General features: G+C 36.3%; 1 protein-coding gene across 1 annotated transcript in view; it reads right to left on the reverse strand.

The window, feature by feature from the left end:
- The window catches only part of ATRNL1 (attractin like 1), a gene marked incomplete at both ends in the record, with an annotated part of 528,973 nt that overhangs the window by 223,966 nt on the left and 277,592 nt on the right, over positions 1-27,415 (reverse strand). Inside the window, one exon of the mRNA XM_080620626.1 lies at positions 10,876-10,954. Within this exon, the coding sequence (XP_080476752.1) occupies positions 10,876-10,954 (79 nt within the window). The remainder of the gene's footprint in view (positions 1-10,875; positions 10,955-27,415) is intronic.

Here is a 27,415-nt window from a genome sequence, read left to right on the forward strand (position 1 = left end):
AGAAAAGCCAAAGGTTATATGTTAATTATTAATTATCCATTGAAAACGAATGTAATGAGCTTAGTTTATACCAGGTCACACTAACTCTCAGCTATTGTTTGTGAACTGTTGGAGCAATAAAAACTACAGCTCCAGGAAGGATAAACATTGCATTACTATATCCTTGAGAAAGAATAACTAATCTACCTTTTTGTAGACATGCTTTCTTCTAAAGGTTTTGGGGGATTTTTTTTTCCAGCCCAAGGTTCCACTATTACTTTGCATTTGCAGGTTCCTCAATAAATAAAAGCACACATATGCAAATTTTGTCACCATGAACCTACCATTATTTCCTACCCGAAGAAGGGGGAGAAACCTAAAAGGCTGATGAACTGCACAGCCACCATTTGCACAGAGGTACGATACCAAGGAACTTTTGCATGTACAAATATCTATCAAGTTCCCCACAGAATTTGTTGATAGCAACAATACTGACATTCACAGCACTGAACACGTTCTGCTCGGAGAGACCAATTAAATTAGTGAAGTTAACCAATTTCCAGTTGCATTGATATTTGCATTTTCTTTGCATTGAAAATTATTAAAGCTCTGACCTTAGCAGGAAGACATTCGCATATAAGAAACTCAATGCCTTCAAATTATGGGGCTTTTTTAGGAAAGAAAGAATAATTGCATATATCATCAATATTAACTTTAAGAGAAGAAAAAGGCCAATGTGGTTATTTTATAAGGCACATACTTTGCCATGCTGGGCAAAGTGAAATGCAAACACTTTGGAATTTATTCAGGCATGATAGTAATCCTTTACTGCTACTCAACTGCACACATACAGAAATGCACCTAAAAATCAGCTCTGAAAAAATTCCCATTTATATATTTGCAAGGAGAAGTTGGATGTTTGTGGAGGCAGATATATTTGTGAAAGACCGTCAATAATATTGACATCAGCTGTCAAGAGCCCAGTAGGAAATGTTCCATATATCAAAAGCAATCACAATTATTGTTACCATGTTTTATACAATTTTTAAAAGACAGGATTATCATTTGACTGTAAATAAACAGAAGTTTAGGTAGAAAGGAGGAGCAGAACAAGAGACAGGAACTATATATATTTTGGACTTCGACTATATATTGTCTCAGACTTTGAGTTGCTTTGCTGCTCTTTGGAGGAAGGACAAGTCTGACTTAGTTTCCTTCATACCACTCCTGTTGCAGGTGACTCACCTGGGCCAAAGTTGTCTACCCAGTACTACTAAAATTGCTCTCAATTCTGAGAAAAGCAAAGGAGGAACTAGAGAGGAATATTTGCATTTCCCTCAAAAAGCTTTTACTGTAACCCCTCAAACCTTTTCACTCCCTCTTCACAGCAGAGTTCTTCCAAGTTTCTAAGCGTTTTTGTTTTTTCACCTAAATCCACTCATTTCTTTCTTACAGGGCTTTGCGGAAGGAAAGATTTGTTTTGTGTTTTAACAAGGGACAAAAAATTGATGCTATACTGCAAACACAGAGGAAATACAAATGTAAAGAAGAGTCTTACCACTTCGGGCCAATATTCAACACCTGCTCTTTTGTTTTTGTTAAGAGTCAAAAATGAATCATCTATTTTGGTGCAATCCTCTTCATTTACAAAGAACATATTCAGCATCCTCATTCCTTTAACACTGTGGAAACAATCCAAGTGACTATTCTCCAAATTCAAAAGAAGTTATCTGGCCTTGTCCCATGGCCCCAGTAAGGATTGCCTTTCTCACTGTCTGCTGCTTTTTGCTGACAGGTAATTCACTAATAATTCTCCTAATGCTCTTATGTTTACAACCAGTCCCATGGAAACCTTTCAGACCATACAGCTCAAAGGCTCCTTAAGCTCTGCCAAGTTGCCAGTTGTCTCAGAGTCTTTTTCATTTTGGCCAGTTCTTGCTTTCTTTTAAATAGCCTTAATTTTACCTTTCTGTTAGCTTGAAAGCTTAACTTAGTACACTTGCAAGATTTAACCAGGCCTCTGACAGGCAGCAGTAATTAGTAAGCCCATTGTCTCCAGCAGTATTTTATACTAACATTTAGAAATCTCTTTTATAATAAATGCTACTGAGCAGAATACCACAACTACTAATTTTAAAGTACTGTTATCAGCACTAATAACTACATCCAACCTTCCTTCTATGCATACACAGGAATCACATACAACAAAATTAATTTGTTGTGATTATTGCCTTTTGGGATTCTTCAGGTTAACCACACTACGTAAATGTAAGAAACTTTGGTTATTACATTAAGAAAAGCAAACAATTTCTTCTCCTGGTCATATATAGATATAATCAAAACACCTACCTACTTTATGTTTTCCCTCATTTATTTATTTTTTAAATAAAGACAAGTAGCCCACAATTTCCTTTGCATAATCTATTGTCATCTGTTATCTTCTTTAAAATCTGAATTTTTGTGGAATGAAGAAACAGATCTGTTAGTGAGCTTTTATAAATGTCTCCTTTGGACAGGATGATTTTAAGATGAATCACAGAATCATAGAACCATAGAATAGTTAAGGTTGGAAAGGACCTTGAGATCATCCAGTTCCAACTCCCCTGCAATGGGCAGGGACACCCCACACTAAACCATGTCACCCAAGGCTCAGTTCAACCTGGCCCTGAACACCACCAGGGATGCAGCATTCACAACTTCCTTGGGCAACCCATTCCAGTGCCTCACCACCCTCTCAGTAAAGAATTTCTTCCTTATACCCAATCTAAACTTCCCCTATTTAAGTTTTAACCCATTACCCCTTGTCCTGTCACTACAGTCCCTGATGAAGAGTCCCTCCCCAGCATCCTTGTAGGCCCCCTTCAGATACTGGAAGGCTGCTATGAGGTCTCCATGCAGCCTTCTCTCCTCCAGGCTGAACAGCCCCAACTTTCTCAGCCTGTCTTCTTATGAAACCGATAAACTCATGAAAGGGAAGGTCTGCAAAAGAAACCAGATCACTGCTTCTTGTGTTTAAACATATTTATCCCATGTTTCAGGGTTTATATTGTTTTCAAAGGAATGTTTTCACTTGATGGATAATTTGGATTCTGTTTTTAGTCCACTTCCCCATTGAATTTATTAGTATAGTTAATTACCTCCAGTCCGTATACTACGTACTACTTTAACACTATTCCCACAGATAGCTGCCTTCATAGGCCATGACACCTCCCTAAAGCGCACAGAGGTTTAGAAGTGTGTGAGGCCTAAATAAAACTTGGATCAACTCTAGGCAGTCATGGTCACGGTGAATTCCTACTGAAGATGGAAATTCAATAAGCTGAGTTGATACAAGACAGCCAAGATTACTTCCTGGGATAAGGGCCTTTGGCCGGAGCTACATAGCCTTCAATAACTAAAATATGCTCTTCAATCTCATGCTCCTACTCTCATAAGAATTGTTCACAGAAGCCTTTTAACACTGTATGATATTTTGAGACATCTGCATTAGATCAACTTTGTTTAACTCGCCACCTCCCAAATAAATCCTTCCAATACAATACTGAGTCTGTCACTGATATCATTTAATACTTCTCTTTACAGAGAATAAGAATGATGTGAGCAGTGCTAATATAGCAATCAGACACTTATTTTTACAAAGTGACAGTATTATAAGTAAAGCCTCAATTTTACAAAATTAAAGCAAAGATTAACTCTCAATATAGGAGAATTGACTCACTGGGTTATTTATACCCTTAACAAGTTGTCATCCCACCACTATCAAAAGGAACACTGAAAATTAGGTGGGATGAGTTGTCATTTGCAAGTGTCTCTTATACTGACTGTAGAGGGAGTCCTGACACAAGATCTAGTGTCAACTAACTAGCATATCACTTGAAAGGTTCATTCAAAGAGGAGCCTGAATTTCAGGTTGGAGAGAATTCAGAAAATGACAGCCTGAAATAAATGCCCCAGTTATCCTCAATCAAACTAAATCCGTAGTTGAAATAAGCAGTCATAACTCAACTGATTTCAGAAGAGCTTGAGCAATGTAACAAGTTGAAAATCTGGTCCTATGAATAGCTCCTTTGACTTCAGTAGGATTACTCACAGAGTCTATGAGTAAGTACATATAGATGTGCAAGATATTTGCTAAGCAACAGACAAGAAGTTACCAAAAAAGAGAAGTAATCTGTGAGGTTAACAACTTTTAAACATAAAGCATATAAGCCTGTAAACACCTACACACATGAATAATATTATGCTTCAGGGTACTTTAATTCTATGTATTAATATTTCTTGGTTTCCTTATATCAACTATTGGTGGTTCCTTGCCCACACTAAAACACATACATGAACCAAAGTATTCCTTTTGCTCCTTCAAAAGGGTGTTGTTCAAGAATGCATCATATTCTATGCATATTAATATTGCTAAACTAAACATGTTGCATTCCATAAGCAATATTACATTCACCAAAAGCCATTATTGCCTTTTCTAAAAGGAATACTTTAAAAATACAAGTGTCATTACAATATAAAGGAAAAAAGCTCGAGCTGAAATTCACATATTATGTACATTCATTAGTACTATCAACATAACTGAACTTTCTTGTTCTTATTACGGTTACCATAGAAATGAGCCTAAAGGTATTACATGACTTGTTGCTGTTATAAAGAAGAAGTCTATTTCAGTTTCATTTGCATGTTTTTAAGAATCTTTGAATATTCAAGAGAATAAAACTACCTTGATATTAAAATTAAAGCTAGAAAGGTGGTGGTGGGGTTTACACAAACATAAGCTTATTAAATAAAAAGAAGCAGTAACTTGTGAGGCACCTACACACTGTAAAGCAAGCATTCTCTAACTCCATGCTTTTATGCCTGTATATGCTATTCTGTCAGACAGGCAAATGGTGCACAGCTGACTGTATAATGAAATGCTATATATAAATATGAAAATTCCTATAAAGGAATGATATTAACCTTTAACGTTAGGCAAGCACTTTACACATATAATACCATGCTTTCAAACATTGTTCCATAAATGTGCAATAATGCATAACTTCCTCATTGCTCAGGAGACTTCTAGTGTATTACAAGAGGAAACAAGACTCTATGTCAGCTTTTTAAGACATGCAAGCTTTCTAGTGTGCAATTATAATAATAAGTAAGAAAGGAGATGTTCTTAAAAAAAGATGTAAGGCTGCATTTTAACTAATTGACCAATACAATATACACGAATATTTCAGACGAGATATAAGGAAGAAACCTTTTATGATGAGGGCAGTGAGGTACTGCCACAGGTTGCACAGAGAAACTGCAGCTGCCCCATCCCTAAAAACATTCGAGGCCAGGTTGGACGGGGGGTTGAGCAACCTGGTCTAGTTGAAGATATTTCCCTGCTCATTGCAGAGGAGTTTGGACTAGATGACCTTCAAAAGTCCCTTCCAACCCAAACCATTCTATGATTTTATATAACAACACTCAATGTTTGCAAACAGATGTATTTTGTGTGTGTCTGGGAGGATAGGGGAGAAGTATGTCTGTAGGCACACCAATGACTGCACGCTTTTGGATTAAAGGTAACAATTCTTTAAAACAACTGGCTGAATAAATAGTACAAAGTGTATCTGAGCAGCAGCTGCTTTATCTTATGAAGGACAAATACTTTGCTAAAATACCTTAAGTAGAAGCTGTGTGGTTTATAATCCCATCTGTATGAGTTTGTTAGTGACCTCAGTGTAATCTTGTCAGCAAATAGGAAAGTTCAATACACTATTAATAAGAAATCATTTGGATGCAAATTTTATCTGCAGTGTGATGCCTTTCAATCAGAAGAAGTTCATGAGGCAAAACCTTTGAGCCACTACAAAATTGGCAGGCAACCTATCAAGCTTTTCAGTAAAATGATCTATGAACAAATTCTCTTGTACCATTCGCAACAGAAGATTGAATGAATACTTTAGATATGAAACATGCAGAGACAACAAATAATATTCTCTTCAATTTTCTTATTTAGCAAATCTGGGTGATATATCTTTTTCTGTTTAAAGAAGGAAAACGGAGTCAGATTGAAACTTCATGGATGGGCTCTTGGGTGAATTCTGGGTATAAAAATGCAGGAAGCCTAACAAATCTTTTGGGAGAGAATGACAGCTCTCCGTTTTTCATTCAGAGAACTAACAAGTGAAATTTCACCAAGAAAGGTCTCAGTAGAAAGATTTATAAGACTCTGAAGGAAAAAGAAGGATGAGAGATTAAAACCTAGAGTACATATCTGATCCTTTTATGTAGTATAAGACTTGTAAAAATACGCTTTCCTGCTCCTAAACTTTGCAACACTTAGGAACTCCCTTAGCTTATTTGACAAATATATCTTGCCCTTATTCTACTCCTACATGAATTTCCATGCTTACCTGCAAATGTTATCCTGCTCTCTAAGTAGGAATTTGAGGTTTGCTACTCACAAAATTCCTTCTGGTTTGTTCCTCAAGAAAGATAGTGCCATGAGAATACCGCTTTGGAAATCATCTCATGATATTCTGCATTATTCCTTTCAAGGATCAAACTCTCTTAAATGAGCAATACTTTACATTGATACCTCAGCCTTTTTTAAGGTCTTTTTTTAAGCGTCGCTGATCCATGTGAGGGATGGGTGGTGGAAGGTGTCAAGGGATACCAGGCAGGAGGTTGTTCATGGTTTCCTGCTCAAAGTTGCATCGATCTTTTTGAAACTATGAAATAAAGGAATACTACTTCCCATTTTCTTTCAATGCAGAAGGTGAATAACTTTGATGGTATAAGGTGAGAGTCTATCTGCTGCCTCTTGCTCTTTCAGAAGGCAGGAAAGGAGAAGCTCAGACAGGAGTTAAAAGTATAAATATAGATGTTCAAAAAGCCTTAGATAAAGTGTATCTTCAGAGACAGCAATGTAAGCAGGAAAAAGTTGAGAACAAAAATTTTGTATAAGTAAAAAAAAAACAAAACCAAAACTCAAAGACTTGGCTTAGGGAAGAATGATTTCAACTAATGAAATCAAAAGACCAATCAATATGGGAAAATGAAAGTTAAATTCAGTGTTGATAAACATCAGTTAGTCTTTTGGAAGACACTATTTATTGATTGATTTTCATATATATATATATAAAAATTAAACCTAGTTTCTTACATGTTGTCGTGGTTTAAGCCCAGGCCGTAAATCAGAACCACGTAGTCTACTTCCCCCCCCGCCTTTCTTCCCTCCACTCTTGGAGGGACAGGGAGGAGAATCGAAAGAATGCAACTCCCACAGGTTGAGATAAGAACAGTTTAATAACTAAGGTATAACACAAACGACTGCTGCTACCACCAATAATAATAATGATAAAGGAAATAACCAGGGAAGAGAATACAACACCTCACCGACGGATATCTCGCCCCCACCCCGCAGCGAACCAGCCCTTCTGGGTAACTCTCCATTCTACATCCTGGGCATGACGTGCTGTGGTATGGAATACCTCTTTGGCTAGTTTGGGTCAGGTGTCCTGTCCCTGCTTCCTCCCGGCTTCCCCTCCTCCCTGGCAGGGCATGAGACTCACAAAGTCCTTGGTCAGGGTAAACATTCTGACCAGCAACCAAAAACATCGGCTTTATCAGTATTATTCCCAGGCCGAAAGTCAAAACCATAGCACTGCATCAGCTACTAAGAAGGAGAAAAACTGACTGCTGCTGCTGAACCCAGGACACATGTACCTGTAACAGAGCCTAAATTCAAATGAACTGCTCAGTAAGATTTGGTCAGTGCTTTGAGCAGTGGGAAGCAAATATTTGCTCAATGAGCAATGAATTAGGAAAGAAACTGGAGAGTGAATTTCTGAATTCATGGGAAAATTGAGACATTCCCACTACACATGGCAAACAACTTGCTCTTGTTTTGTGTTGGACTGGGGCCATGTTACATTCAAGTTGGAATCAATAATGACCCAATTTAGCCAAGCATTAAAGTCAGAAGGCAAATAAAGGACAAGGTTCTGTATTTTCAGCTACACACAGAAGTCTATGGAAACTTCAAAAAATGATCTGCTTACCTCAACAGCCTGATAAAATTCATTACTAAAAGATCACAAGAACTGGATAGTAAAGTTTCTCCTCCTCTAGGGGAAAACATATTGGGATGAACAATAAATGGATGCACAGCCATTAACAGCATGCTTTCTCATATTGGTTTGTGTTCTTGTTATATTTCACTTCTTATTGCAGTTTGTGTCCATATTGGAGGTAACATCTACAGAGTCAATCATTCCTGTCTTTCAAGAATGAGAAAGACATGGTAAACTTATCTGCTAAATGGGTGGGCTTTAAAAGTAGGTACTTAAAAATTCTTTTCAACAATAGATTGCCTTCTACTTGTATGGTTTTTATACCACCTATTTGTCACACTTCATTCCAAAGCCTTACAAAATATGCTGCCTATAAAAACAAATTCTCTGACCTAGAGTAAGGAAAATATTATGGGGAACATTATGGAAAATTTGTGTTTGACATGAACTGCTGCTGATGTGCAATAGTAGATTGAAAATAAGGAGATTTGCTTAAACATTTACATAATGCTGTCACAATCTAGGTACTGTTTCACACCTCATTTAAAATAGGAAGAAATACATATTCATGTAATTTTGAAATTAAACAAAGTATATTTCTGAATGAGAGACAGATAAATTTCTTTAGTTCAAGAAAAAACACGGATCAGAACTGAAGCATGGACCTCAGAGTTTTAATCCGGTTACCATGTATTTCTTTCTGGTTTACTTTTTGGAAGAAGCTGATTTATATTTATATTGTATTTATCAGTGAGTTTATATGAGCTTCCATTCAGTCTTAGAAATCCCATGAGGAAAATAAAACCTGGAAAACTTAAACTTTTTATATGAGAATGTGTTCTTCATAGGATGATGCCTACAGACTACATTAAAAATACTCTATTTCAAACATCTAGGAAGGTAAGAATGGAAAACAGACTAGACCCTAAACTAGATCTGTTAAACTCAAATGCTCATATTTGTTCTTAAACATGTCAATAAAACATCCTTATTAACACGATAAATGAAATCAAAGAATAGCTATGTTTTGTCACAATAGTTTTGCACAGACCTATTAATAAGTATTGAGAGAAACTCAAATGAAATATTAATAAGTTGAATAGAATACTGCAGTTTAAAGTAACGTTCATCTGTATTTTGCAAGTAATAACAAACACATGAGCACTTGCCCTTAGAGGAAGAATATGCTTAACAATATTCATCTGAATAAAAAAATACCTAAATGAAATAACTACCATAATATATATTTTTCTTTGCAGCACGAGTGCAGAACTAAACCTAGGCATTAATACACTATAATTTCAGTGAGGGAAAGTAGCAATTGCTAGTTACCTGGCACTTTTAAAGCATATCTACATTCACCGTAGACTACATTAAAAGTTATTTAAACATTCATAGTGCCAGTATACTAAGAAAAATTAACTACTTAAAGAAAAACTTGTATTTTTAAAAATCTAGATTACAATACCATTAAATAAGGGTAGTTTCCAAAACTACCAAGATTAGAAACTTCAGAGAGGGAAAAAATCACTGTCTAAAATTATGTCTTATGAGAACCAAATTACATATGACAACTATCAGTACACATCATCTAAATTGTTCTATATATGTGTAGCAGTACACATAACTTTAGTTTAATCTCATTTAAGTTTAAGCATTTGTTTACAGATAAGAACAAATATTTGGGCCGAGAAAAGAATAAGGTGACCTTATGTATGAATATTTATTGAAGAGCTTCAATTGTGCCATGGTTTTAATGACAGAACTATTGATATTAACGGAGATAGAATTTTGCTTAGAATAAAAAAAAATTACAAAGAAAAGAGAATAAAAAAGAAGAAATTACAAGCTCCTCGCAGAGTGGGTTGTCTACTATTCTATGTTCCAATGATTGCTGATAACAACACAGCCTCAGTCACAGAATCAAATAGCTTCCTAGAAAGTTTGAGACACTACAGTATGATTCTCTGTGTTAATTCAACTTCCTAATGTTTTTGCGCTATTATTTTGAGACTATTAAGAGTACTGGGATGTATTAAACAGTATAACCAGACTGTCAAAAGATGTGATTATCTCTGTATTTAGCATTCGTGCAGCCTCACCTGAGTATTGTGTGTAGCTCTGTGGCCCACGAATTAAGGGGGTGAAGGTCCTTGAATGTGTCCAGATGAGGGCAACAAAGCTGTTGAAAGGGCTGGAAGGCATGTCAGCCTCCTATGAGGAGGACCTGAGGACTTTGGGCTTGTCTGGTTTGGAGAAAAGGAGCCTGAGAGGTGACCCCATTATTCTCTACAGCTTCCTGAGGAAGGAACATGCAAAAGAGGCACTGATCTCTTCTCCCTGGTACCCCCTGATAGAATGAATGGGAATGGTTCAAAGATGCCAAGGAAAGGTTTAGACTGGATATGAGGAAGCAAATCTTTACTGACAGGGTGGCCAAACACTGGAACAGGCTTCCCAGAGGTGGTTGGTGCCCCAAGCTTGTCAGTGTTTCAGGGTCATTTAGACAATGCCCTTAATAACATGTTTCAACTTTTGCTCAACCCTGAAGTAGTCAGGTTAGATGATTCTTGTAAGTCTCTTCCAGTCGGAATACTCTATTCTGTTTAAATATTACACCATAATGAAAATTTAGCTTTCTGCAACCTCATGCTGCAATTTCTCTGATTTTTGACAGCAGGGAGAAAAAAAGTTTTCTTCTTCGGTCCAGGGTAGAAAAAAGTTTAAAGGGATATTTAAATTATGTATACAGGACAAAGCAGAGGTGTGGCTGTCCACCAAAGGTCTCAGTTTATCCTGAAAGATAAAGCTATTACAATAAACTGAAAGTTATTGATACCTCTCTCCGTCGAGAAGCCCAACAGGTTTGTTTGATTTTCCAAACGACAGCGGCTACCAGCAGTAAGGACAAGAAACAACTGCAATTACAAAAGAAAAACATAATTGTAACATAATGGTCTGAAAAAGTTTGTATTTTTAGGGTATCAAAGGTAATTAAAACACATTTAAGTGGGGGAAAAAAACCACAAATATAGAGGAAAACTAAACTCTATCAGATGATAACAGTCAACCATCCAAATTCAAAGTCAAAAGAGAATGTACACCTCTGATGCTGTGGCTGTCTCCATAAAACGCTATTGCTGTCTCCATTAGCACAGGATAAGCTTCATTTACAACCATCTACATACCCACAACAGTCTCGACAAATATGCACTGCATGTTCTGCATTTAGCAGATGGGAAAAGAGGGTGAAGGACAGCAAAAATTTGTATCAATTTCTCTCAGTTTGCGAATTCTGAGTAATTTCCTGGGACACGGGAATGATGACTATGCAAGAGTATAATTAGTTTGAGAAACCAGGTTTGCATATGACAATAGGCTTGTTTTATCAAATTGAATATTTCTATAGTAAATTTCCCAGGGAAAACATCCCAAAGAACATTTCCACATTGCAGTCCCAAAGAGAAAACAGAAGAAGAAAAAACCCCCGAAATTATTAAACTTCGGCAGATCACAATCAAATACAATATTTTTGTATTTGACGCATTTAGCCCATTCAGGATTTGAACTTTCAACCTCTTTTGATGAATTACTGGATACTGACAAAAGGCTTCTAAACTTGACACCTAATGTAAAGCAGTCAGAAGATCTCTTAATTTTTTAGACTTTGTTTTATAAGAGTATCTGCATTTTCTAGTTCCGTGACAAACTTGTCAGTCATGGTAGCACATCTGCTGTACACAGTGTTTTCAATTAATACTGCACTGCAACTATTGAATTATACTACTCATCCATGATTTTTTTGCCAAAAAGCTTCAAAATTATATTGTTTGACTAACATGGGAAATACCACAAATTCCCTGAAGTAGTATAATTCAGAGGAGTACTGTGCATAAATGCAAAATATAATCATTATCCATGCAGTAACACTAATGTCTTCCTTTCTCCAGTCTCCTTTGAAAGCAAGTACAAGCTGACTGTGAATTTATATTTGGTGCCTAGGTAAAAATGGAACACAAAAAAACCTCACTGACCACCAGAATAAGTCCAGTTTCATAGCAACATCTTTTAAGATTTTTAAACCAATAGCTCCTTACAAATACTATTTCCCAGAAATGTTTTCCCTACCATATAGTGTACTGTCTACCTAGTAACTGCAACAGATGCTTAGGGGCAACATCACAGTACTGACATGTTGCTATAAATGAGCATGCTGTGCATGAAGTAAGGTTAAGCCGTTTCACTTACTCTTCTCCTCTACAGTCCTTCCAAATAAGCTAAATTAGAATCACAGAACATAGAATAATAGAACAGTTAGGGTTGGAAAAGACCTTAAGATCACCTAGTTCTAACTCCCCTGCAATGGGCAGGGACACCCCACACTAAACCATGTCACCCAAGGCTCAGTCCAACCTGGCCTCGAACACCGCCAGGGATGCAGCATTCACAGCTTCCCTGGGCAACCCATTCCAGTGCCTCACCACCCTCTCAGTAAAGAATTTCTTCCTTATATCCAATCTAAACTTCCCCTATTTAAGTTTGAACCCGTTACCCCTTGTCCTGTCACTACAGTCCCTAACAAAGAGTCTCCCCCCAGAATCCCTATAGCCCCCCTTCAGATACTGGAAGGCTGCTATGAGGTCTCCACACAGCCTTCTCTTCAGGCTGAACAGCCCCAACTTTCTCAGCCTGTCTTCTTATGAAACCGATAAACTCATGAAAGGGAAGGTCTGCAAAAGAAACCAGATCATGACTTCTTGTGTTTCAACATACTTATCCCATGTTTCAGGGTTTAGATTGTTTTCAAATGGATGTTTCCACTTGATGGATAATTTGGCTTCTGTTTTTTCTCTACCACCCCATTGATATAACAGCAACTCTGCTTAAAATGATGAACTCCTGAAATTTGGAAAAGATTAATACATTCAAAAGAGCTAGAGACAACAAACTAAGAGATCCTCGTGCTGTGTGACTGCTTCATTATGACCAGGACCTGAATCTCTTTCCTTAAAAAATACTGTTCTTCACAGTTATTAATTTCTTGAACAATTCTCTTAAGTTAGTAGTAGAAGAAAACTTCAGGGTTCTGGTTCAAAAACTTCAGACAAATTGCTTCTGTGCTCTGTATGTCAATGGAGCTGGGTCACACACCAAACTCTCCTGTCATCAATCAAAATATCATTTAGTTTACATGTGAAGTCAAATTCAGAAATGAATGTTTCAAACACACACCCACATAAAATAATATAAATCACTGGAAATTACAGCCCTGAGAATGTGAAATGTTTACTTAACACTTTTGCATTATCTTTTCTTGGCTAGTAAATCTGAAATAATTTAATTTCTTCTCTGTTTCGGGGTTTTTTTAAATATAAATAATCAGAAGGGAGAAAAAATCAAAATTCATGTTAACAAAAAGAAAGACACAGAAAATAGATTTTGTCAAACTAACCTGGTTCCAGGCTGTGGTGAGACAATAGCCTTGGTTTATTTAGGGCAATAAAGATTAAATCTGACTGCAAAGACTCTCACAATAGTGAGTGACTTGGCAATAAAATAAGAGCATGAAATTCAGTGCCAATGAACTGAAGGCAATGTGAACAAGAAAAAAAAAACAACCCAAACGAATTCTCCAGCTACAAATATACAAAGATAGGGTCCAAATTAGCAATTACCATTCAAGAAAATGGTCTTGAAGTCGTTGCAGATAGATTTTTGAACAGATCAACTGAATGTTTAGTGGCAGTCAAAATAGCAAATAGAATGTTAGGAGAGACTGGAAAAGGAATAAAGAACAAAAGAGAAAGTATCGGAATGCAGCTGCATAACTCTATAGCATGTTTGTATTTTGAAGCACACATCACCTCACCTCAAAAATACTGATTTTAACTTAAAAGATATAATGGAGCACATGCAACTTGGCCAGGGGAATGGAATGGTAGAAATAAGATCTTTTCAGGTTTGAAACAATAAGGAATTGAAGTGAGATATAACAAAGACATTAACATCAGCAAAGAGCATAAAAGCAGGACAAGTATAAATGGATGTTCTGCAATCCCCCAGTATAGTTAGCTGCTTCTTGTTTCAGAGATATAAGAAAGCAAAATGTGAATTGTGTCAAAACAGAGATCAGTGTAATGCAAACTAATTGAATTAAAAATTGGCCAGCTGTCAGAAGGGGACCACGATCAGAAAAGGAAATTTCTAGCCAGGTTTGCAAGGTTCCCCCTGTGTCAGATCCAGCCAGTTTTGATGAGACTGATATATAATGGTTGAGACGTCTATGCTTTCCACAGAGACTGGGAAAAAAAGGTTAATGGTACGGATGACAATGAAATCATACGGTGCGCAATTAGTCAAGGGTACCTACTTCCACATTTTTATTTTTAAACATAGTCCTTGCTAAGTTGGATTTATGAGAACAAGGAATCAAGGCCTCATTGACAGAGCAATAGACACACATTTCCCTTGGAATGAAGCATTTAGGAATTCAGTGTGAACAACCAACTCTGTAGGAATTGCTGCTGGGGATGCTGAAACAAAAAGGGTTAAAACAACCTTAAATACTCAGGTGCACAGCAGTAAGCAGCACTTGGAAGATGAATTTATCACTCTACAAGGTATTGCCAAATCAGATACTATCAGACTTGTTCTTGAAAATCTGGGATTTGTTGCTTTTAAAGGAAGTTGGAAATATGGAAAGAATAGAGAGAAGCAGCATCAAAAATATTCAAAGGTTAGGGAAAATCTTTTACCGACAATGACGTAGCAAGCTCAATCATCTCACTTTTCAAAAAGATCAAGTGCTGACTTGCCTATAGTGTGCATGAGTTTCCGTGGGGAGAAAATACAAAGGCACTCATTCATCCAGCACAGAAATGCATAGTAAGAAACACTGGCTGGAAGCAGACACATTCGAATTAAACTCAGACATTATTATGATTTATTTTCTTTATCTTAAATCAATGTTACATATACTGAAAAGTATTTTACTATGCTGCAATGACCAGATAATCTAAGATACAGAAAATGGATGGATGGTGAACAGAAAGTACGAAAAATAAATGTGCTTACACAGACTTGTCCACATGGTCATGGACTGGGTCAACTATTTCTAACTGTCTAGTTGAGACTGAATGACATCCAAATACACAGATAGATGCCTTTGAATTGCAGATGGCTTATGAAACCCTGACCCCGAATACAAGGTGAATGACTTTCTGCACTTATGAATGCAAATCTTCCCAATAAGACAACTATCATGCTAAAATACACGTAAACTCATAGCAGTACGAGCATTATCAGGGTTACCAAGTCTCTTGAACAAAGAAATGATCTGCTAGAAGATAACAACATAGTTTTGCACAGTTGCCCCTTCAAACCATGTGGAACAAAACAGGTGGAAACACTAAGAAGCATGCTTGAAAAAAAGCAGTTCATCACCAGTGTTGTGCATTAGAGACTGATGAAAAGTTATCTTCCTAGTATTAAGTAGGAGAAAATAAACAATGGGAAAATGGATGAACTGAAGAGGAAGAAGCCTTGAACAAAAGTAGTTTATGTCTAATACAGTAAAGTGGCCAGGGAAAGGCTGCAAGAGAATACAGGGTCTAGCAGTAAGGTGTAAGCTAGACAGATGATCTTCCCAGAAGGGCTCTGGGTAGTATGAGAATTACTGATTTAATAGCATACAGACAAGGAAAACTGCAAGGAATAATTACTGCACGCATAACACTTGTTGCAATGTACAGAGTAAATTTTTAACTTACAGAGGTCATAGTTAGACATATTTAGTGCAGTTCACAGACCTGGCTGAGGACAGTGTTTTCTGTTGCCCAGGGAGGTTGTGAATGCTCCATCCTTGGCGGTGTTCAAGGCCAGGTTGGACAGAGCCTTGGGTGGCATGGTTTAGTGTGACGTGTCTCTGCCCATGGCAGGCGGGTTGGAACTAGATGATCCTAAGGTCCTTTCCAACCCTAACTATTCTGTGATTCTGTGATTCTACCTGAGAAACAATTTTCTCCGTGTGTGCATTTAGGAGAAAGTTTGAAAAGTGTAAAGGGAATTAGTGGAGGTGCTGCTGCTTGGTATGTGCAAATTGAAACAAAACCTGCAGACCATCTTTAAAGAAACTCAAATTATAGGGATAAACACAGGGGAAAATCTGGGAAATATAATGGTTAGTGTGGCTGGACTGGACGAATTAATGACACACTTGTGCCTTAAGCTCTGTGAATGCATTATAGAAACACTATAGAATCTCTTTTTTTTCTTCATTACATATTAATGCCTGTTAGATATTGCATCAAAAGATTACTTGCATTAAAATGAAATAATTTACTTATTTTTACAGTGATGTAACAGGAACTATTTCATGAATTAAATATAAATATTTTAAGGACCAATATTGTAAACAGAAGGTAAACAGAACAAACCAAAATGTTCCATCCTTTACTATTTCTGTTCTCATTCTCTTATTATTTCACATGCAAAGAGAAATTAAAATGTCCAAAAATGTATGTAAGCATTCATGCATGAATTATTGTTGTTTTCATGATTTCACTTAATCTGCTAATTTGCATAATAATTCAGTATATTTCCATATTGAATGAAAGCAAACCCTTTCTCAAACTTTACCTTAAAGCTATTATACTTTTAACTCTATTAAGAAATGTGTGGGACTCTACTTTGAGCACCATCACACTGACTCACGACAGGGGCCAAAGTCAGACACAAATGGGCTTTCAGTCAAGGCACCTAAACTAGAGCTAGTCCAAAGTGAAAAAATGACAAGATGCATATAGTGGGTGTCAGGTCCTCAGCATCACTTTACTGAACAGATCCCCTATTTGTCCACATTGCCTTCTAACAGAGAGCACCCAAAGATTACTTTATAAGGTTATTTAGGTGCCTAGCAGTCCCACTGACTGCCCACATCTATACTTACACATATCTTGAAAGCTCCTCACAAGTCTTTTTTTTTTAATAGGAGTTGGGCCATCCAGGCAATTATCGCCTCATTACACGAACCTTGCTGTCCTGAGTAAGATCCTAGTTAAATATCCCTCTAGATCCACATAGCTCCTGCCCATTGGTCTCACTCTCTTTGCTAAGAGTACACGAATGTACACAACTTAACAGTGTTCCTATGCTGTATTAAGGTTTCTCCTTCATACTATGGTATTTTTAAACATGACCAAAAATAATAGTATTCAGTAAAAAAAAGAACAACTGATGACAGAACTCTTTTTAAAGTCGATATATGCAAATAAAACAAGTTTCATATCTATGTTAATGTTTTTAAATTAGTATTGCAAAAGTTTCTTAAGAGATCACATATATTGTTTTTCTGATGTATTATTTACTATCTTTTTATTGGCAAATAGAGCACATTTTAATAGATATGTTATAAAGCAAGCAAAATTATTCTAATATAAAAATAACTGAACAATTATTTCTCTAAAACCCTGTCTTTGAACAGCAATTATTGTCACAGCAATTGATTTCTTTCATTGTACTTGACAAGAACATTGTGTTTATGATTATGATGTGCTGGGCTCAGCCATCCTTACTTGTGTTAACTAATATGTGCATGACAAGCAACTCTAAAGATTTCAACGGGATTATCTGAAGTACAAATCACTGTAAACATAACATTAGGAGTCTGATACATATGAAAGAAGTATAACATTTTCTATGTTTTAATGATTAATTAAATTGCTCTGAATCACACAGTTTTACAAACACTGTTGTGAGTAGGAATATTTCAATGATTAGCAATTCTGAATGATTTTGGGAATGAAGTGTTGCGGTTTCAAATTAAAATGTGTGAAGACTTAAGAGGAAAGCAGTCTTGACTAGCAAGAGATTAGGATATGCAGCTTCCAGTCCATGGTAACAGAGTGCTGGTCAGGAAAACAAATCTTGGCTGACTCTGTGGACCCAAGATGTTATCAACCAGTAGTGATAACCTGGTGACCAGTGACCACCTGGTCAGAGTGAGCTCTGGCTGCTACAGCCAATGAAAGGCACTGCCAGCTAAGCCAAGATTACCAGTTAGGTGATTCGGGCATGCCCTTCTCTTATTCTTGCTAATCATGAGAAATACTACCAGCATCAACAGCTCCATGCACTGGCTGCACCCCACACTCCATTTTCTGGGACCAATCAGGTAATGGTTGCAACCTTCTCCTCTTCAGCTACAGATATTTCATTGTTCCACATTGTTAAAAATGGCAGGTTTTTTCTATGAGGCTAGATCTATGTCCCATTCTAAGCCAAATATTTCCTGCCCTGTCATTTTAACAAAGTGATAGCTTCTGAGCCCCAGCTATTCCTCCCCAGTTTTGCCATGAAATAAAGAAAACAAACAGAAATTTAATTCAACTCTGAACCTTATAATCTAAAAGTCATACAAAGGGTTCAAGCCCTCAGTTCTTGCTTTCCGAAGTGTAAGCTGAAAGAAATGCCTGAATATGAAGTAAATTATCTGGAATGGTATTTAAAACTTCAAGTATTACTAAAAATCATTAAAATGCAAATGTGTATTTATTTGTGCTTCAAATGGAATTCACACAAGTTAAGCAACACCTTTCAAGTTCATTTGAAACTAATTACATGGATAATTCTTCTTAGCCAGATGACAATGATTAAAATGCTATTTTTGGATGCAGCCCTGAAAATGCATATATTCCCTAAAATAAATCTTGCATGAAAGTCACATAACTGCCCCCAAAATTCACTTCTCTCATCTCCACAACTATCAACCTTACAAAACCCAGTATAACAGCTAAAAAGAAATGTATGTATGGCCTTCTACTAATATGGTCCCCCCAGGCAGAACCCTGTGTTTGGTAAGAATGCAAGGTAAAGAATATCTACACTAGATTTGTTTTACTGTGTCATGGTTGATTACCAGGAGCAGTGTCCGCACAGAGATGCAGTTTATATAATTACTGACCAAGGTTTTAAATGAAGATTTACAAACGTAATAAGGTAAATGGAAACACCTTAGCTCATGAGTTAAAAAATACATTCATACATGGAGAGTCAACTGAAAGCAGTTTTGTGTAATATATGCAAAACTTCTAAAGATGGCAATAGAAAATCTGCACACCTTTTTCTGATGTCCACATAGCAAAGTAATTGCCATGAACACTTCCGCGGCTATAGAAAACACTAGCATGTAGCTATTCTAAGGTGAGAAAAGGCTGACAGTGTATACAATAGGGATTAAAATTCAGAGTAAACTCAATTGTTAAATGATATAAGCTTTCCTGTTTATCTGAGTATTGAACATGGTCTTTTGTTGTTTTGTTGTGGGGGGTATTTTGTTTGTTTGGTTTTTGCTTTTCTTTTCTTTTCTTTTTTTTTTTCAAGGAAACCTAAAAGAATAGGTTTTGATGATTCAATATTCTGCGTTGTAACAGTGCTCTTCAATGCCAGCCTAACGCTACCACGTATCATCCGTGCAGACTCAAGTTATACCCCAAAGAAACATCAAACCTTTGTGCAGTTTTCTACCTAGTATCACAGCAGTTCTTTTAACTGAGAACAGGAGGCCACATCTAAAGAATTTCTTATTCCTGTTGTAGGTAAATACTATAATTCTTATTTTCATAACATCTGTCTCAGAATCATACACTAACTGCACACTTCTGTCTGGAAACAGATGTAACTGGTACTTATTCTCACGTAGAATAAAACAAAGGAAGGAGAAAGGCTGTGATGAAGCCATTGGCAGAATGTTTGGGCTGCTGAGTAAAAATTCAGTTCAGAAAGTACATCAACATATTATCTTTCCCTGGTAGATGTGACATCGATCACAGATGATGCCAAGCTGAATGAAATATCTTCAGAGACAATGGGCTGGGTGGGGGGACACTCTACTCCCACATAATAAATTCCTGGTTTCTGTGTGCTAGAGAGATTAGATGTTTTTTATGAAGGAAAGAGAAGTTTGGCAGATCAGTGTAACAGATCTTTCTACAGAATTTCATCTCCCATAGATTAGATGGATATGAAGATTAAAACGCATTTCTATCTTGGAGGACTATTATTGACTATGGCAGGAAGATTGTAAAGGAATCCCTCAGAAAGGATCTTATTCCCTGATCTTCTGAAGAAGAATACCTGGAACACACAGGGATATTTTAACTCATTTTAAAGAGCCCTACTAAAATCTCAGACTCAGTTAAACTTTAAAGATGTCTTACACTGGCCACTGAAGGAGCATGAGCACATGACTTTTTTCTTTAAAAATGGTAGATAGTGCTTAAATCTCAGAACTTGACATAACATTTTTGAACCAGCAGCACTCACATGGGTGTGAATTCATACCCTCCTCTAGCAGTATCTGATCAAGCAGCATTTCTTTTAGCATATGACCTGTGTTACAGCTCTACCTTGATAGTATTCAAAGTAAAGCCCCTTCAAGAAATCACTTTCTATACAGCTACACGTGCAATCTTCTGAAATCCCAAATCAAACAATTTATTCCAACTCCACAAAGGTAGCAATAGCTTTTAGGCGCTTCCTGAGCAACTCTAACCTGATGGGGATCATGGGATGATACCACTGATCTGCTGCAGCTGGACCTTTATTTGAGGAATTCTCATTGACTAACCATCAGGCTATTTTTAGCTGCACAGCCAACCAACCACCAAAAAAGATGGAGGCACATGTGTGGTCCAAGCTCACTGTTACTCCCACAAACCTTACATGAGTTTGAATTATCCCAATGTCACTATTTTCCAAAATATCTGAGAAGCTTGCACCACAGACACCTGGTCCACTTACGTATGTACACACTGACTCCACTAAGAAAGATATATTTAAGTATACCTGTGTGAAATAGATGTGAAAATGTATTTTACATACATAAAATTACATAGGCATTATGGGAGAAGAATGGAGTTCTAGAATGTGATTGGTTTACTACTTAGATAAATAACAATATAAACCAGAACAACAAAAATCAAAGAAAAGTCTATGAGCTGCCTCTACCCAAGTCCTTCTACCCAGAACACCTACACCGAGTGAGGCAGCACAATATTCATGGTAGGTGTTCATGGAATGATTCATTCAAACACCAACACATGGTAGCACAATGCACGCCTGAGCTCACAACACATTATAAACAAAGGTTTAAATGCACAGGCTGAGGAGCTCGAGCTCTTTTGCATGTAGAGCATAACTTATTTGAGAAGTAATGAAGATTTATTGCAGTAGAAGGTGCTTATTGCCTTTAGGTGGCCCACTGGTAAATGTTTTTGATAGTAGCAGCTTTTCTGTTTTGGCAGCGGAGATCTGTTGCATGGCAGAGGAGCCAAAATAAAGGTTATGGGAAAACTAAAGTAGTACCCTGTGCCATGGGGCTTTCTGACTCATTTCCACAGGACCACTGGATGTTGTTGTGGCACAGAACATTTGGACTGTTCTACAGAAGTTAAGAGAAATAAATGAAAGGGAAATGAGCTCTAAAAACCAGCATACTGCCAAAAGCATGCTCTAAGTCTCTACAGGAGACATTTAAAATTGCCATTAAAAATGTAACCAAAATAATTTTGTTAAGGAAGAAGAGCAAAATTAAATAAAATAATAACTAAAACTTCAATAATGTCATCAATAAAGCTTCCCAATTTAAGCTCTGAATGCACAACTGAAAACAGGGAGATTGAAGTATCAATGGTATCATCTAAGTTTTATGTAAATTATATTTTAAAGTAAGCAGCATAAATGAAATGTCAATATAATGCATATTAGTTTATTAGCAAGAACAGCTACCAAACCTGCGTAAAATCATTTATTAATATATATCAAATGCAGAAAACCAACTTATTTCTTTCTCTCCTGAGGCATAAACTCCTATAATAGTTTAAAATCATCTCTGACAACTAACTCTACAAAGCCTGGGTTTATTGGTCTTTGCTGTGCAATGAAAATCGAAATGTTTCTTGTAGGCAGGGAAGAAAGAAATGTGTTTAAATAGGGAATTTTGTCATTTGAAAGAAAATGATTATGCAAAAAAGCACTGATTTTTTTCATTATGTGTATGTGCCAAAATGTTATACCGAATGCATGTGGGGATGTTAAATAACTTCATTTAATAAAATAATTATCTAAAATAACAATATCATGTATAAATGCATAAATACATATTTTATATATTCCTACATACTTCATTCCTGTTGTCTTTTCATTTAACCATACCACAAGCCATACAAGAAGCTACTATAGTAAAGTATGAATGAACGACCAATTATGCAAACAGATTTTATGTACAACTAAAAAGGGAAAATGGATACAGTGTACATCAGGACACTATCCAGAATACCAACATTCACAGACCATTCTGTGAATGTCAATATGACATTAAACTATAGTGAATCATTTAAACTGAAACAGGGGAAGTTCAGGTAAGATACAAGGAGGAAGTTCTTAACGGTGGTGAGGCACTGGCACAGGTTTCCCAAAGAAGTGGTAAATGCTCCATCCCTGGCAGTGCTCAAGGCCAGGCTGGACAGAGCCTTGAGTGACATGGGTTAGTGTGAGGGGGTTGGAACTGGATGATCTTAGGGTCCTTTCCAACCCAAACTACTCTATGATTCTATGAAATATATTATGCAATAAAGCTCTAAAAGTGAACTTTAACTCTTGTCAGTTCTTCCTTTCACCTCTTTGAAGCAGCAAATAAAAAAGATTTACAATCAAAGGGGCTTAATCTAACCTAAACTGAAATTAATCTCCATAGAAAAATAGACCATCACATCCATAAAGTGTGATTATGTTTCTTTTACTCCTAGAAGAGACTTTTGTATTTCATATAATTTTATGATTTTGCCCTTCAAGGGTGAAATACTCTATATTTCTCTCAGCAAGTGATGGTGTATATAAAAATCCCAGATCTTAAAAGAAGAGGAAAAAATCCATGTTCATTAAATTTGCAGAAAAATTACAAAATACATATTATTTTCTGCAGTAACTTTCAAGAAGAATTAGAAATTGAATATAATTTTTCTATTTCAAAATACTTTAGCTTTCTTGCAATGATTTTGCTGATTTATGCTAACTTAAGATGTCAAATTAAGGAGGAAGAAAGAGACTCATTTATTTGAACCAATCAGTGAATTTGGGAAAGCACTGCCATCCAATACCACATTTTAGCAGTCTTCCAAACTGAAAGATTCACATTATCTCAAGATTATATTGTTTATGTTTTCCCCTCATTCTTTTCTTTCACTGCACTGTTTCTTTAGTGCAGATGTTATCCTTTCATAATAAATCATAGTAATATAAAATACATTTAGAAACTAAGCCATGTCACCAATGTTTAGCTTGAGTCAAATATAATCAAAAAATCTAATAAATTGCTAAAGAACATTTCCTTTCATTATGTAATATTTCTTTTACCTTTTCTAAGAGGCAAATATATTTGAAGCGGCAGGTGAAAAAAAAACAATAACTCTCCTTATAAAAGCCCTATTAACATGAAATTGTCCTGAAGACAGACTAGGGATTCTTGGCTTTCAAGGCCAAAGAAGCATCATTATTGCTTTGTACTTGTACTGTATAAAAGAATACAAACCCCCCGCCTCCCCTCAACCTGATACTTAGAATTCTAACTGAACAGACTCAAGACATGTAAGGAAAGGAATATAATTTTGAAACTGTAGAGTGTTTTCCTAAAGTATCACCAAAAACTTTGAAAATATAGAAAAAAATTATGATATAGAACATAATTGGGCCACATATGCAGATTAAATTCAGATTTTAAAATTTAAATAGATGATGCACACTTTTTAAAGTGTAATTATACTGTAGCTTTTGGAATCCACGGCAGAGTTTCCATAATTCTGCTGCTTCAGAAAATGTACCCCCCCTCCTTGAATTCCAATAAATGAATTTAAAAACCCAAAATCTTCCCTAAAACTGGTTCATTTAGTACCAGTAAATGTTACTGGAATATTTTTATTAATATTCCATTAAGAAAGCTCAATTGGTGATTTTCTCTGGATTCAGATGTCTATTCTTAAAACTAATCATTAGATCTAATAGTTTAGTATCTATAAAATCCATAGCATAACACAGTCTAGCACTCTTTTCTCTCTCTCTTCCTGTGATTTATTACAACTGCTTGTAAGGACCCTGAATATTTCTCTACTGTCACAAACAGATTGCTCATTTCTTCGATATCACTCACACTACAGTGTGCCATACCCACTGCATCTGCAGAGACAGACTGGCACAGTGCTGGAGAAAGCTGCTTGTCACTTGTTATAACGGACAATGATGTTATTGCCTACAGGCAAACAGTAATATATTTTACTCCCTTTATTTTCTTTGTTATTATTTTTCATCAGCAGCTTTCACCCCATTTCACTATATGCTTACATGTGGAAATAAACTTCCAAGTAAACTCTGCAACCGGCACACACAGCTTGTCATGAGGAGACAGAGTTGCTTTTCCTTTGACTGAAAATGACAAAAGCAACATTTTGAGCCCATTTATCACAGAAGAAAACCTGTTCTTGTTCTTTTGTTTACAGTACAGTGGACTGGAGTTTCAGGAAAAAGTGACTAGGATTAAGCACTCTAGAAGACAAATAGCTGTGAGCGCCGGCAGTGTTTTACCCTAAGAAAACAATTGACTAATCGCATTTAAGAAAATACAATATAAAACGTACGGAATCAAAACACAAACGAAATATGAATTATCTAAAACGCTTCTTAAGAAACAAAATAAAATGCAGCTGTAAAAAGACACATCCCTGAAAGGAGAGCATTACAGAACGGTCTCAGAGTAAGGGAGCATGCAAAGTACTGGATCTTCAAAACAGGCATAGTTTCTACAGGAGCCTTAGTACATTGTAGGTGCCACCTTCTGAGAACTCTGTGATCAACACAGCTATGTACGTGGCAGCGTTGATTCTAAGGAGATTTTATAACAGTAGAGCTAGTGACAAAATGGTTTTTGGAGTGTGAGGCTACAGCACAATGCACAGTGAAGAGTGCAATTTAAGATTATCTTTTTAAATCTTCCAAATCCTGTTACTGCCCAGAAGTTTTCACCCTACAACTCCCCTCTGCACTTAAGCAACTATAGAATTTATTTCTAGCTAGTATGAACTGAGCAGAAATTGGAATTAAACACTTCAGCAGGCACAACAAACAGCTCTCACTGTATTTAATACATACAGGAAGTTAGAAGTTCAGCATTTTAAATGCACTTACTGAAGAAAGGAAAAGCCCATATCTGCTGCATATCAAACAGGTACATAGGCCATCTTCAGGTATCAAGGTGAGCAACTATGTATTTTGAAGAACAATGTCCGTTGAAATCAAATGGCAAGTACTAGTACCTCCAAATGACTCAAAAGACAAACAGAAAGAAGAAAAACAAGAACAAAATAATGGAAAACAGTTCTGTTCACCATGGGATTAAGTGACTCATCCCTTGTTTTGAAGGTACTGGGGAATCCCTTTGCCTGCAGGCCAATAACAAGTGGCTGTCTTCACAGGAAATATGAATATATCAAATAACTCTACAGTGATGACAAAGTTTCCAGGTGATTCAGAGAGTGGAAGACACAATTCAAAACAAACTCTTAGAAAAAACCCAAACCCAACTCAGTTTGCCCACTGCAGTATAGGCATGCTTGTCCCAATGGAAGTCAAACAACTGTTTGTTTCTAAGTGAGGTGAAAACTGTTTAATGCATCACTAAGTAAAAATCAATTTTATTCCAGCCCCAAATGTAAAATCCATTTTGCTAAGATAACTTGATTTTTATGTTACCAGAAAATATGCTAATTTAGATTTATACAACTTCTGCATTTTCTGAGAATGCAGCCATGGTGGACATGATCTGTTCCTGACACACTGTGTTTTGCCTTTGTTACAGAGATCAATATTTGATCTCATAAAGACAAGCATGCAAAAATCTAGCATTAATTTATCATCCTCTATTTTAACAAAAACAAACCAAGAAGCCAGGCAAACACACTAAAGGATGCCAGTAAAGTGATGGAATTCCCTCACTGCAAACTTGCACCCCAAATGGCAGATTCAGGTATTGAAGCTCTCAGGAGCTGTGACCCTAAATGGCTGTAATTTTCCATAGAATTTTTAAAGGGTACACAAAAGTAAGATTTTGAAACTATCAAAGTATCCCTATTAATGAATCCTGCTCTGCTTACTAGAGACTGGAAATTCTGTAAATCCTAATAGTAAGAAGGCATGTTATTAAATTGACTAAAGTGAACCACTCCAGCAGATGTGAAATCCACCACTGGCAGCTCTACCCGAGAACCAAAGACAACAGAAAGCATCGTTCTGAGAACATAAACATGTACGCCCAGAGAAAGTGCCTAATTAGTTAGTGGTCTGTCCTATGTATTTGAAACAGACTTTTAAAAATAGTCTTGACAATAGCACTTGCATATCGCTACCTATCACAAAAATACTAATAGCTAACCTTTGTCACCTGAATCGACTTCATGTTTGCCTGTTTTGTGATGATGAGACAAGCCCACATCTCTTACCAGAACCCCTGCCGCAGATTCTCGATACAAATAATTTTCCAAGAAATACATGACTACTGATAGCAATTCTTAACTATAATTTTATTTAAAAGCAAGTTTAGATATCAAGAGTTTCCTGGCTCTCAATTCTGGGTTTACTCAAATCATAGATAATAAAAACTAACAAATATTGAACATTGACAATTTTTTTGCATGATAAAATATGATCTAAAGTAAATAATGTTGTCAGAAACTAAAGATAATACATATATTATTATAAAATCCCTAACATGTCCTGTCCACTTACTTAGCTAAAACAATATATTCGTGTCAGACTTGTAAACCCTAAAAACTTCTTTATAATTTATAGTTCAAGAAAAAAACCAACACAACAGTTAGGTTTTAGTGTACTGAGTATTTTACTCATCAGGGTAATACAGAAATACACTTCCTTTAACTGTGGGGACTGCATTTCTTCAGTATAAGATGACAGATCATTATTAATTTGCTGTCTGTGACATTTTCTAATGAGATCTGTGCTGCTCCAAAGCAGGTGGAAAAGAAAAAAGTCACAAACTCCCCAATTTGTGTGGCAGCTAAAAGTCTCCAAGGCATTGACTAAAGCAACACAGATGCTACAGTTTCTGTAACTGCAGGAACTGGTTATCACTCTTATGTATCTGACTGATTCATTTCTACTTAAAAAAAAGGTCACTGACCCAGTAGATACAATTAAACCTTCCAGTATAAAAAAGAATGAAACTAGTTGTTTTTCAAAACCCCCTTTTATTTCCATTAGTTTACTGTTCTAGGACATACAGTAACAGTATCTTGCTGTAGGAAGCCTTAATTGCAGAT

The sequence above is a fragment of the Psittacula echo genome (genome assembly GCF_963264785.1).
Source record: "Psittacula echo genome assembly, chromosome: 6".
Classification (NCBI taxonomy): Eukaryota; Metazoa; Chordata; class Aves; order Psittaciformes; family Psittacidae; genus Psittacula; species Psittacula echo.